We start from the raw sequence: 13,450 nt of genomic DNA on the forward strand, positions 1-13,450 counted from the left end.
ATGCTGAAGGACCGTAAAGCTAAATGGCAGTTACATGCATGGGCTGAGTGAGAGAAAATATTTCTAAGCCTAAAATAAAATCTAATATTACACCTCTTTGTGTATTTGTTAATTTTACATATGTTTGTCATGACAGTATGTTTGTAAATATCTAGAAAAATCTCGTCTTTCGTTGATAATTTCGATTGTTTGTTTGGAATGTCGATCCCCGTTGGTTTCTCCATACTGAATTTAGGAAGGGCGTCGATCAACACCGTGACAATCAGCCGAGAGAAGACAAACATTGACCGTAATTCATGGAGATCATGTAATTTGTGGGCTGAAACCCCAAATAATTAATCAAGTATTATTATTTTAATATATATTTTATTTTACATCGCAAAACTAAACCATGCCCAAAACAGAGCTAGAGTTGTTCGCGGTGAAACAACCGCATTAAAGACGATGCAACTTCAGCTAGCCATTTCTTACCTTGAAATAAAAAAAATAAAAATTCGAAGAGCATCGGGGAAAATATTAATAATCACCCTTATCAATCGCTTGCTTTATTTTATTCGAATCCATGAAATTCACGATTTTTTTTACATTTGTTGGCAACTTCCGCGCTAAAAAGGATTGAAAATGTGGGTGTGGTTATTTTGCAAAGTCCTGTTGATAATACGGACAAATATGGTTCTGTGACCCAGTTCGTGCTCCGATCAGGTGACTCTCAGCCAATCAATGATGTTGTAACAAAGCATATTTGACGCTAATTGAAGGGTCGTCGTACAATCCAATCACCGGCGTCGATTCACATAGTTGTTTGTGCTGTGACAGGCTTCAAAATTATTAGCTGAAAAACATATATTTTGACAAACTGATGGAATTTGACCTTAGTTCAAAAAGAAAATACTAGGCTAAAATACATTAGAGCTCGCGCGAATCAGTTTTCTCTGCAAGTTGTGAAATAAAGTAAACCAGAGTAGCGTCGATGATTTTCAGCCCTGAAGGACTTTGAATTGTTCATCGACTGGCCACCAAATAGTTATGGCTATAACTAAATTTGACACGTTTTTCATTTAAGCCCAATAAATTATTCATACATGTCAAGCTCTGTTCGATTTTTTCAGGGCATGTGGCCGTTTTTAGCCGAAAATATTTTTTGTGGGGAACACTTTTGCGGTACGTATACGGTATAGACCGAGCTCATTCAATGATCGTGACTTAATTTTAAAAATTGAATGTCAAATTTTACCAGACGTGGACCGATGTGGATTCGATATCGTTATTTTTGGAATTAATCACTAACATTTCCTCGTTTCTCTGCTCTGTCAAAAGGAGTTACCTAGGCTTTTTTTCACGTAACTGTCTCTTTAAAATAAAAATAAAAATATTACATCTAGAACAAGCACCCAAAACACGTAACAAGAAGTCCCAGTTCAGTTGCTTTCACGATACAAGTGTAATACAGCTATTAGATTTGAAGTGTCGTTCAGAATGTAATAATAGTTAATACTAGTTGTATGTTCACACTTTACTATCAAAACCACCGTTTCGACCACCCATGTGCCAGTTTTCAGTGTTTGGGCGAGCGGTCAATGTTTTCAATGAGCGAGCGAGCGAAAAAAAAAACGCGATTAAAATGCGGTCGGTTTCCGGTTGGACAAGACCGCGTGGTCGGAAATTAAGCGATAATCGGTCGATGTAAAAGCGGAAGGTTGGGCGAAATGAGTACTGTATGACCATGTTTCTCCGACGAAGTCTCAACTGACAATAATGCTGACAATGGACGTTAGATAAACACGCATTGTTTGCAACTGGAAGCTTATCACCCGTTATATCAGAATCGTCAACAACAGAGTATACAGATAAGATGTTATCATTTAATTCCTTCCAAAGATAAACACTATGCAAATATCCACGAAACGGCAGTTGTAGTCTTTTCTGCTAGTGTTTTAAAACACTAATTTGAGCAACGTTATTTCGCAATTTCGATCTTTTGTAAACCTGGGGTGATGTATCAAGGTCTAAAGTAACCGTTTTATCTATTTTTGAAAAATCAAGAAAAAAGTGAAAATTTCCCTTCTCGCTACCTTAAATAAGGTAATGGAAGAACATTTCGCAAATTTCCATACACTTCCCATACAAAAATAAATGCTATTCAATTCCATAGACATTAAATAGACAAGCCATGCATGGCACAGTTCCTGTTAGTTATCAAATTTAAGATATATAGTTTTGTTTATAGTAATATAGCTGGAATATAACCATGTCAGGAATATGATTTTTCAACATTAAAATGATTGACATTTGTATCTGATCGTCAAAAAAGTACTTGTCCATATTGAGAGATATTGCTCTGGAACAGCATTCAAAATCAGCCATTTTGAATACATGTATATATATAACATGATGTATAATGAATATATAAAATTTGAATATAATCACTCAAAGCATTTAAGAGATATGGCTCTAGAAGCCCAATCATTAAAACAAAATGACCACCATTCGGCCATTTTAAATAGGATCGTCAAACCAATATATCTGTTTATTTATGATATGATGTATAATGAATATTTAAAATTTGAATATAATCAGTCAAAACAAGTCGGAGATATGGGTTTAGAAGCCCATTCATTAAAACAAAATGGCCGCCAGACAGCCATTTTGAATCCAATCTGTAAAATAAATGATGTGCATCAGGAACCTGTAATGTCTAATATATGTACCAAGTTTGCACGAAATCCATCCATAAATGCTTGATATTTAATGATTTTTTAACACAAAAATGGCCACCATTTGGCCATTTTGAATAGGATCGTCAAACCAATATATCTGTCTATCTATGACATGATGTATAATGAATATTTAAAATTTGAACATAATCAGTGAAAGCAAGTCAAAGATATGGCACGAGAACCACATTCATTAAAACAAAATGGCCACTAGTCGGCCATTTTTAATTTTATCTGAAAAACAAAATTATTTGCATCAATGTCCTACAATGTCTAATGTATATACCAAGTTTGAACAAAATCCATCTGTAAACAGCCGAGAAATGCTTGATTTTGATGATTTTTAGCACAAAAATGGCCGCCATTCGGCCATCTTGAATCAGATCAAGAAACAAATTCACGTGCATATGTATAATATCATGTATGATGTATGTGTGAAGTTTGATTGTGATTGGTCCAGGCATTTCTAAGATACAGGTCCGGACGCACGCACAGATGCACGCACGCACACATGCACGCACACACGAAAGCATGCACGCACGCACATACGCACGCACGGACACACAAAGGTCGAAACTGTGTCCGAACGGGGACTAAAAAGAGGTTAAAACAAAATTTCTGTAAAAGATTTTCATAAGGGCATCGATGTTATGAGCATTTTATCAATATAAATTTGTATAAATCGAAATGAATGGTTGAATTCAAATTGACCAATCCTAGAACGATATGGCAAGTACTATATAAATATTAATGAGTTACTTCAAAATCGTCCAATAAAAAGTAAGCCTTTCATTTTGAATATATGCTATGATACTTGAAGGCTTGTACATGTATGTGCATTGTGGACGTACACAATGTGGTGCACTTGCTATATCATTAAACAGTTGAACATATGTAATTTGTAATTTTAATTGTAATTTTAAATGTGAATTTTGTAATTTTACAAATTACAAATATTTTATTAATATGTTTATAAAATAAGGAACAGCTTTCTGCCTTTCACTGTATTTTCCACAGTATGACAGAATAAAGAATATTTCCAAAATGCATATCAGTTATATTACTGCAAGTGTACCAATTTCATTGCGCTTGCTAGTGTGACCCAATATTTGACTAGTGCTGTTAGGTTTTTATGTTCTCTGTTAACAAGGAACTATGGAATTAAAAATAGTCTACATTGGTAAGTTCATGAAATAATTTTAAGAATTTTTTTTATTCAGTCGAACAAACATAAATTTTAAAACAAAATATCACAAATCGCAAAAGTATGCACACATAGCATTCTCAAGCATTAAATCACAGTCAATAAACACATACAAGTCGTGTTTAAAAATACAATTTTATGAGTTCGTGACAAATTTAGCATGTTACTGAACAGATGTGCAATGTATTATGGTGATTTCTTCTTATTGTATCTAAAGCAAATTAAAACCAAACTGGAAAATCAGTTTATAAATTAAATCTTCTTTTTTTGGTTTGAACAATATTAACATTTATATCAATAGCAATACTTATTTCCTTTTTAAAAATACATATAAACCAAAAATCACATTTGTTGTATAATAAATCATTAAAAATTTTACTTATTTCGACCAAAGAAATTCACATATTAAGTGCATGTTCTACTAATAAAGCAACTATGAAAAATGACTTTTTCATCCCATATCACAGAGGGAAATATAAAGAAACAATTTCACTAAAGGAATCCATCCAAAAAAGGTTGCTACCAGGTATATTTGATTCTCGAAGACAGACCGGAAACGGAAACAAGACAAAACCAAAAGATTTTTCAAGTTAGCGTGGGGGAAATAACGTTGCTAAGTATTATCGTCAGGGAAAGCTATTGTTTAAACTAGTCTGTGATTGGTTGCTGGCAATGTTTGGGGGATTTTGAGCAGTTTGTGACGTAGGCTTGTCTTAGAGAATGAGTTTTTTTGACATCATAATTTGGTACTCAAAAAAACGTCTTGTGACCCACTTTTTTTTTATTTTTGCAACCTACGATTATCATATCATTAATTAATAGTGAAATCATACATATAACCATCAATTCAAAACCTCCATATAAAATATCACATCAGAAACATGCAGTTCTACATACACCATGCTATTTTTTATATTTAATACCCGACTGTAGAAGACAGCACTTCATAAATAAAAAATCCAGCAATATTTCTCTTTGTTCAAAGCTCGTGATTACCGAGTATTGCTGGAAATGACTCAGATCGAAAGATATCTGGCGGTAATCACTCATGTCTGTGGATGTCAAACCATGGAAAGATAATTTTATCCTGTATATATCACTGTACGTTATATTTCACTTACTTTATCCATTCTGTCGGCTTCAACACCATAGTTTCCACCATATCCATGTGATGCCTTCGGCCCTGCTTCATACTCTGCATGCTTTTTCTGGGCATCATCGGTTTTGACTTGATCACGTAAATTACCAATACTGCATTTCATAAAAAGCAAAAACACATGAATGCATAAATTTCCCTTAACTGTAACTATAGTTACGAAGTCATTTTTGAATGTTTGCCTGAATAGAGATGTATAATGTAAATATTATAGAGTATGTTTCTTTAGAATGCCAGACCCTGTGTACACAGGTCATAAGGTTAAACCTTTTCATTTAGTCTTGTTCCATGTTTTATTGATTTACTGTACATTGCTTATTTCTTTGTTATTATTATTTCATCTATTTTTTTTTTTCAATATTATTACATATATCAACATTTTTTTTTATTGTAGTTTGTCTGTTTGTTTGTTTGTTTTTTTAAACCATTGTCGTGCTTTAGATAGTAATTTTTGTAAAATTTGTATGTTTTATATATGTGTTTAAGCAGTTACATGTAGTGTAACCATTTTAATTCCTTCTGAGGAATTTTAAGTGTTTCAATAAACTTAATTTTTTTTATATCAAGTATGACTTTGTGTAAACTAAATGTAATCTCTGTATAAACTGGGAAATGGTCTAAACGAACCTTAGTCAATCATGTAATCATGTCAATCAGTCAAATCCTATTTATGCTAACTAGTCAGTATGCTCGCATGAAAAATCACAAACAAGGGCAACCTCTATATTGGTATTCAATTCAGATAGAAAAAAATGGAGGATTGATGCTTGTGTGTTTTTCAACTTACTTAATGGATCCTTGTCTTCCCGACCCTTCTACTGTCTTGGCTCCCCATCTCTGCTCCTGTTCAGTTACATCGTTCTACACAACATTAAAAAAATATAAATCTTGTAATAATGGTAAAAATCAAGTTGAGAACTTTCTCCATGTATATCAATGTCTATAAATGTACTGTGTTAGAATCTTTATTGATATTAAATCCATGTAACATTAAATTTTGTATTACAAAAAGGTGTGAATCGTAATTGCAAAATAAAAGAAATAATACAAAGTATGCACAACATATGGGTGATGATATTGACCAACGCATAGCATACTTTGCAGTATTCTTGTGATATCAGCATTATTGAGAGATAATTGCCTTAAATAGCAACAACAAAAACATTTCTTCCAATGCATCAGATTCAGATTTCCATGCTGTTAAGGGATTCTATTTCTGTGTTTCTCCTAGGCTGACCATGTGCTAGTTAGACGATTCAATTTTCTCAATGGTGGAATGCGTAGAAAAGATTTTATTTTAGTGGATATGGTCTATAATAATCTGATGTATTGTATTGTTTCAAACAAGCAGGAAAAAAATAATAACATAAACATGAGCAGTGTGTCCTCTAAATAAGATGTCATCATTTTGTAGTGATCCTAGTCAAAATAACATCTCCCAAATCAAACCGCTGCGAAGAGTTGTTTTCAAGAAAAAAAAAAATTGTATGTAGCTGTAGGTGGCTTTGGGCACAAACAAAAAAAGAAATGGGGCTTCCCTTGATTTTACATTTTGTTAATAAAATGTGAAGTCTAATTTACTAATTACAAATTCTCTAATTACATCAAAGCAGGAGGATTGTCATCTGCATACGCGCAGGAATTGAGTCCCAAGCGATGATAACAACACACACTAAAAATGCAAAGGCTAATTGGTAGACGGCTGTTTGAAAACAATGACATGCTATGGCCATCTGATGCATGCGCAAGTGACGACTCCCCCGCTTTAAGATGTTATTTCAAGATCACTATATCTAGGTAGTTTTATGTTGCCTCAATGACACATCGGGCAATTTGCATACATATACATGTAACTAGTCACGTCACAGCAAATCTCTGTGCTTCACTGGTATGTCATATTCACTTATAGGGCCCACTGAACATGAAAAATACTAAAACAAATAAATAAATAAAAATAATAATATAATAAACAGTGACACTTTCAGCAACCTGTTATACTGTATGTGTATGTTACATGATATCATAGAACTCACCACAAAATCAGGATCTGTTTCCCAATCATCATCATCAGCTACTGTTTCTACCTTTATGTCATGACCAGCTGCTCCCTTCCACATCTTTATTTTCTCTGCTACATGGGGAAAAGGAACAAACTTGTTTTTAATATTATTATTATTATTGATGTATATAATTCTTAGAGCTTTATTGGACTATCATAACTGATGCATGGTATGCATATGCAGGAAATATTTTAGGATTCACCATTGTTCCAAATTTGAAACAGAGCTGAATATTTCGGTATCCACACACACATGGAAACATCATTCAAAAATATTAGAAAAAGTTGACACAGTAAAAATGTGTCTCCCCAAAAAAATCCTGCAGAAGTCAATAACAGGAAAAAACTCTGCATACCATAGTTTTTGAAAAAAAAATTACAAAATGGAAACAGAAGATTTTCAACTAACTGATCATGAAAAAATAAAAGCACAAAACTAAGTGAGCGGGAAAACAAATATTTGCACTGTTTTTTTGCCATTTCCCCTCCTAGTGTTTCTAATTGTTTATTGATAACAGTAACACAAAGTTCTAGATTTGGGTCAAGTTGAAAATGGACTACTAGTACTGTAAAATACTTTATTTTAGTGGGAATTAATTTTCGCTGAAAAGACTTTTTTGGGTATTTTGTATGGAATTTATTTTCACTGATTTTTGACAAGTTTAATGTATAATATAAGAAAAAAGGTATATTACCCCGGTAGCTGGATTTTATATTCACTGAATCATTTATTCATTAATTCCAAGAGAAAATAAAGTATTTTACAGTAGTTTATAATATTATTGATTTTGACCATAAACTTTCATATAGAGTTTATGGTGTTGGCACTTATTAAAACGATTAACGTTAAAATAAGATCACATAAACATTACAGATTTAACAGACTTCCTCAATGAATGCATGCATTCCAAAGTACATATATAAACATGATATATGAACTGGTAAAATGTACACACCACTATATATTAAAATAACTGATACAACCTAAACCTGGTTACTGGATATCATTGTGAAACAATTCAGATTCGATATGCACGAAATCAAACGTGTTAATGGCAACATAATAACTGTGCTGAGTCGCGCAGTTTTATTAGGACCAAAGAAAGGCGTGTCTAATAGCGGGTCGTGACCTGTCGCTTGGCTGGCTGTACAACCTGGCTTAACGGAGGTCAGTGATCGTACATGAAGTCGTGGTTTAAAGATATATTTTTTTTTGCTTCTTTTTTCACCATTCGACTGTGCTACTTCGTCCCACGGCATACAGTCACGTGATCCACACACAAAAACTCATGGTCACACCACACACAATCAATAGTACTCGACTTCCTCGTCTGTAACTGGGCGGTGCAAGAACACCAACTTTTCGCACTGAACGATACGCTCCACGTGAAAGCGCCTGTGCGTGAAATCAACGCGTAGTTTCATATAGTCGGATTCTTGAAAACAGACCCAAAACTAAAATTGGACATCCGCAGAATAAACTTACCGTAAAATCAGCAATATATCAGTCGCGGGCCCCCTCCTACGATGATTAACTTGAAACTGCGCTCACTTCCTGTTTCTGAAATGCTGTACTTCTGTGTTTATAGCTTGATATTTCTAGTCAAAGTGTTCGACTTTAATTTTCGTTTTATTTTGTTACGGGTAAACATCGGGAAGCTTTTCTATAAATTGACTATATATTAATCAACTAATGATTGTTAAAACAAAATATTTCAAATAATCACCGCTTGTGTGACATCTGTGAAAACCGTGTTCTTGTGCAATGAATCACACGCTAGTTTAACCGTTGTTGGGCCTATGGAGGGCGTTTTCAAGGTCAACTGCCCTGCTTCAAGTTGCTTTCAGTTCCGGGTCCATGGTTACTGGTAACATTGCTTCCAGCTAGAAAACCATGTTTTAGAGATGTTTTACTAATTTTCTATGAACTGAAATAGTCTGCGTTTGCTGTCAAGGTTCGGCTTAATACTGTGGAATCTCGGGAAAACCGGAGACAAATGTTGTTATCATTTCCAGTTTCTTTGTGAAAATCACCTTTTCATAGTTCACTCCAAATATTACAAACATATAAAATTGAGGATCGCATCGATACATTGTCTTGCTATGCACCCCTGAATATGAAAAGTGTGGTTATTTTCAAATTAACGTAGTGATTTTATTATGAAGGTCAAAAGATGTCATAGATACAGTGATGGAGTATTTGTCATGAAGCGATGTTACGCAGTGACGAGTTTTATTTTATAATCGAATATATCACGCTTCTCAGATTCAATTGTCGCATTGTAACAGGTGGTTTCCCGGGTGTTCTTTTTTCTCCGAGTCAGGGGTTCACTGTACTGTCATTCAAATATGACAGTTATCGTATCATACCGTTCCGACAAACGTACCACCGTGACTTGAACTAGAACATTTGAGGGGTATGTAATAAAAGAAAACGAACGCATTCATTCCCGGCGCCTCTACAAAGTTTAACTCTTTTGGCGATAAAACGACCGGGATTGCCAACTTAAATTCCGTGTTTCTAAAAACATTAATCAGACGAAATATAATCCCAAATAAATAAACCTAAGATAACAATAAAAATTATCACTTTTTGCTTAGCAAAAAGCGAACGAGCGAGGTAGATATTCGGCTTCAAGCCTAAAGCGTACTCGGCAACGTCCTCGTTAATTCCACGGTGTTACAAATGACGCGATTCATATCGTTACCGTGACGAACTAGTACAAACGAAACAATACTAATTATAAAAGATTTGCATATGTTGAATGAAGTGTAAACATGCATTGTTGTTTCTGTCCAGTCGTCATAATAATCGACGCGTTTACATCAAATATCAGAAATAATAGCAACGCGTATTAATAATCGTTCGTGATTGTTACGTAACGTTCTTTGTGCGTCTGTCGAAGATGACTAGACGCGCTCCTGTGTTATTTTCATTATTAAACGTTCGCATCAGCAACTCAAAGCATCTAATATCCGATCGTCCAGGATACTTCAAGATTCAGAATGATTCAACAAATTCCAAGAGTGATGAACAGAGCAGGTGGGTTGTCTATACATATACAGTAACTGTCAACGCACTCATTGTCACGCGTTACTAAATTCCGGTCTTCGTTACTAAATTCCGGTTTTCATATTATAACGTACAAGTATGTGCACAAGTCAAATTTCAAAATATTGAAAGAAATTCGAAAACCAACCAAACGGGTATAATGTTTCCATAAAGTATGGATATTATTATCACAAAGTTTTCACTTTAAGAATTTAAAATGCGTACCGTATAAGAATCCCCATGACCGACAACCAGACTTCACAATCTGTGCGTTCTTCGTAATCTGCATTTTTCAACAAATATATTGAAATTTGATAGCACAAATTTATTTCGATGTAAGTACAAACATAGTAGAAACAATATACTTGGTTCGTTGGGTTATTGTTTCAACAACCATCGTAGGTCGTGTTATTCAGTTTATTAGTGTGTGGATATCGAACGTTAACGAAACCAACTCTTTGTCACGGTCAGCGCCACTGTCAATTATTAAACGTTCCTGGCGTGACCATGCTTTCTTGTGAGTTTTGGCTTCGGAAAACCGTCAGACATTCATGCTATTAACGTGTATTTTTTTTTATTTTGTCCTGTGCCAAATAATTAAATTAATTTGCTTATTTATTGTTGTCTTTTAATCATCTTACTTTCTTTTCTACATCAACAATCGAATTTCATGGATTTTTTAAAAATAGTATATCATCTGAAAATGTGACTTTTTGAAAAACGTACGTGGTGTCTTACGTACGCACGTTGAACGTTGTATTTTTTTCAAATGTCACTATTTCATAGAATAATCAAATTGATTTGTTTTGTTTATCGAAGGTCGTCTCGTTGCCAGGAAAAACGTGCGCCAGATGTCTTCTGAGGGTACGGCACCAGGAGTGGATGTTATCTCCAACGGTAATTCATTTATGTTCGCTGGTATGGGCAGCGCCATGGTGATGTGGCTCATTGTAAGTGTATTGTTACTGTTGTACTCATTGTTACGTAATCAAATGATATGTTTCATTATTAGACAAACACGTCATGGCTGGAAAGACAAGCCTGCCAACATTAAGGTCTTTTGCCTACGAAACGTCCGTTGTTTAGATGTTTTGCCTGCACTTTCAAATATTTTAGTTTAAAAAATGTTTTTATATACTACCGAAAAAAAACATTGATCGAAACCTACCTAGGACAACGATTGCCAAACATTGTAAATCGCTGTTCAGATATAGCGGTCATTGCAGATGTCAAGTTACCCGAGATTCAAGTTCCTGGAATCATAGAATCATTATGATCACAAAGTGTGGCATCTCGTCTTGGGACATTTTGATGTCATGTGATGAACGACTTGATACAATTGATGGCTCAATCATACAATAAATCCGTAGCGATTTTACGAATAAATTTGCATAGTTGTGTTTGTTATATTTTGAAACGAAACGGAATATTAATTTATTAATACATTTCAGTGTAGTGAAAGAAATCGTCATTGACGACATTTTGACAACGCCCTCCCTCTACGGTGGATATTTTCATAGTCAGGAATTATAAAAATGAATCACCGGGAACTCTTCAAGAGTCTAAACTGTCATTTACTTTTTCCTGTTGCAATTTAATTCTTCATATCTCGATAGAAGAAACATAATGGAAAACAAAATTTAAAAAAAAAATACATTTAATTTTGTGAGTTTCCAGTGTGATAATTCCATTACGTACATAAAATAATACGTACTCGTCCCTGATGAATGTATGCATGCACATATGTACGGGAAAAAAACATTACACGCTGGGTAGTGCAAAAATTCAACTCGAACTATATTAACACGAAATATTTTTATTCATTTCAGATGTTGTCCAAAGGAAATTCCAGTTTAAATCTTGAACCAAAGCGACGACCACACCAAATGGCATAAGACGTTGAACAGCCACACGAACACTCGTGCAGTATACGAATTGTAAACATCTTTAAAATAAAGTATATACTCTCGGTCTTATACTTTACAATTGGTATTTTGTCGTTATGTCAGATATAATTATTATTCACATTATTTTAAACTGATCACTCCCTCCCAAAGTTTTCTCCAACGTAATGGATTTGTTTACCAATAGGAATTGAATGAATAATGTAAGCCAACATAAAAAATACAAGACTGTTTCCAAACAGAATTGTAGAAATTATTCTGGATTATAAATATTTCGTTTCAAATCTGCAATAGGAAGGTCTACTTTCTATGAATCATTGCTGAAAGTCACTTTTTTAAAAGTTTTTGGGAGATCATTTTGAAATTCGGAAAAAGGAAAAACTGCACAGTGTGTTTTTTTAACTGGTCTCTTTAACTCGTTGACGCCGCTAATTTAGATTTCAATCGTTTTCTTGTGATATTAATTATTATTGGTGAAATTAGTAAAAATACGTACTCAGACTCCAATTAAAGTCATGCCCGACCCACATGTGCACTCATCATTCTATCTGGAAACGGGAGCCACGGTCTATCTAAATAATTGTCTTTTGCGGTTGAATATTCACAGTTGACATAAGAGGGCGGGCGCTCTAGCGGACGTCATATTTTGGCACATCTGGCACACTGACGCATCCACAGAGCTGCATCTGCGTGAGCTCTATAGAATGAAATTCAAAGATGGAAAACGGGGCGAAATGTTATGTCGATAGCTGTAATGCAAAACGCACTCGCACGTCTCGAGTTTCTTATTGTCCCTACAATAGATAGGGGCCTGTCTTCGATAGTAATAATGCGAAAAGCTGGTAGCACTTTTGGCATATTTCTCATTTTTTTTTCAAACTGTATATTACACAATTTTTTATTTACCCCAGTAAGTAAAAAAAAGAAAATTCCAAGCTTTATTCATGAATGTGCAACTGGGGTGCTCTTATTTCAAGCTGACACAAAATGTGAATGAAATCATGTATTTCCAAAAAGAAATATATTGCAATATTGTAACAAATGATAGCTTGTGATTCAGACTGGGGTTGTGGCTGTTCTCAATGCATATGGTGCAGCGAACTACATTTGTAGCAGTGAACTGCAATCGGTGAGGGAGAGTGTATGTAAATAAATACATACACTTCGGATATACACTGCCCTCAACGACCAAGCAAGGATGGCCAAGTTAACTAACTAGCATATGCGATAACATATCTAACTGTCGAGGCGACGGAGTATTCTCTGGTTCAGAGTCTCATTTTCACTTACATGTAAGTAAGTAACTTACCAAGAAAACGTCAGATAAGTGAAAGAAAGCTGAAAAACAGTAGGAAGGGTCA

The 13,450-nt window shown here is 34.4% G+C and overlaps 1 protein-coding gene across 1 annotated transcript in view; it reads right to left on the reverse strand.

Moving 5' to 3' along the window:
* The window catches only part of LOC100371220 (src substrate cortactin-like), a 29,351-nt gene extending 20,639 nt beyond the window's left edge, over positions 1-8,712 (reverse strand). The window contains exons 1-4 of the mRNA XM_085506512.1: positions 8,620-8,712; positions 7,108-7,205; positions 5,862-5,935; positions 5,040-5,169 (exon numbers count right to left, since the gene is read on the reverse strand). Coding sequence (XP_085362638.1) covers positions 5,040-5,169; positions 5,862-5,935; positions 7,108-7,191 — 288 coding nt within the window. The 5' untranslated portion in view covers positions 7,192-7,205; positions 8,620-8,712. The remainder of the gene's footprint in view (positions 1-5,039; positions 5,170-5,861; positions 5,936-7,107; positions 7,206-8,619) is intronic.
* Between the last annotated feature and the right edge of the window lie 4,738 nt (positions 8,713-13,450).

Source organism: Saccoglossus kowalevskii, chromosome 12 (genome assembly GCF_978046115.1).
Source record: "Saccoglossus kowalevskii chromosome 12, keSacKowa6.1, whole genome shotgun sequence".
Lineage (NCBI taxonomy): Eukaryota > Metazoa > Hemichordata > Enteropneusta > Harrimaniidae > Saccoglossus > Saccoglossus kowalevskii.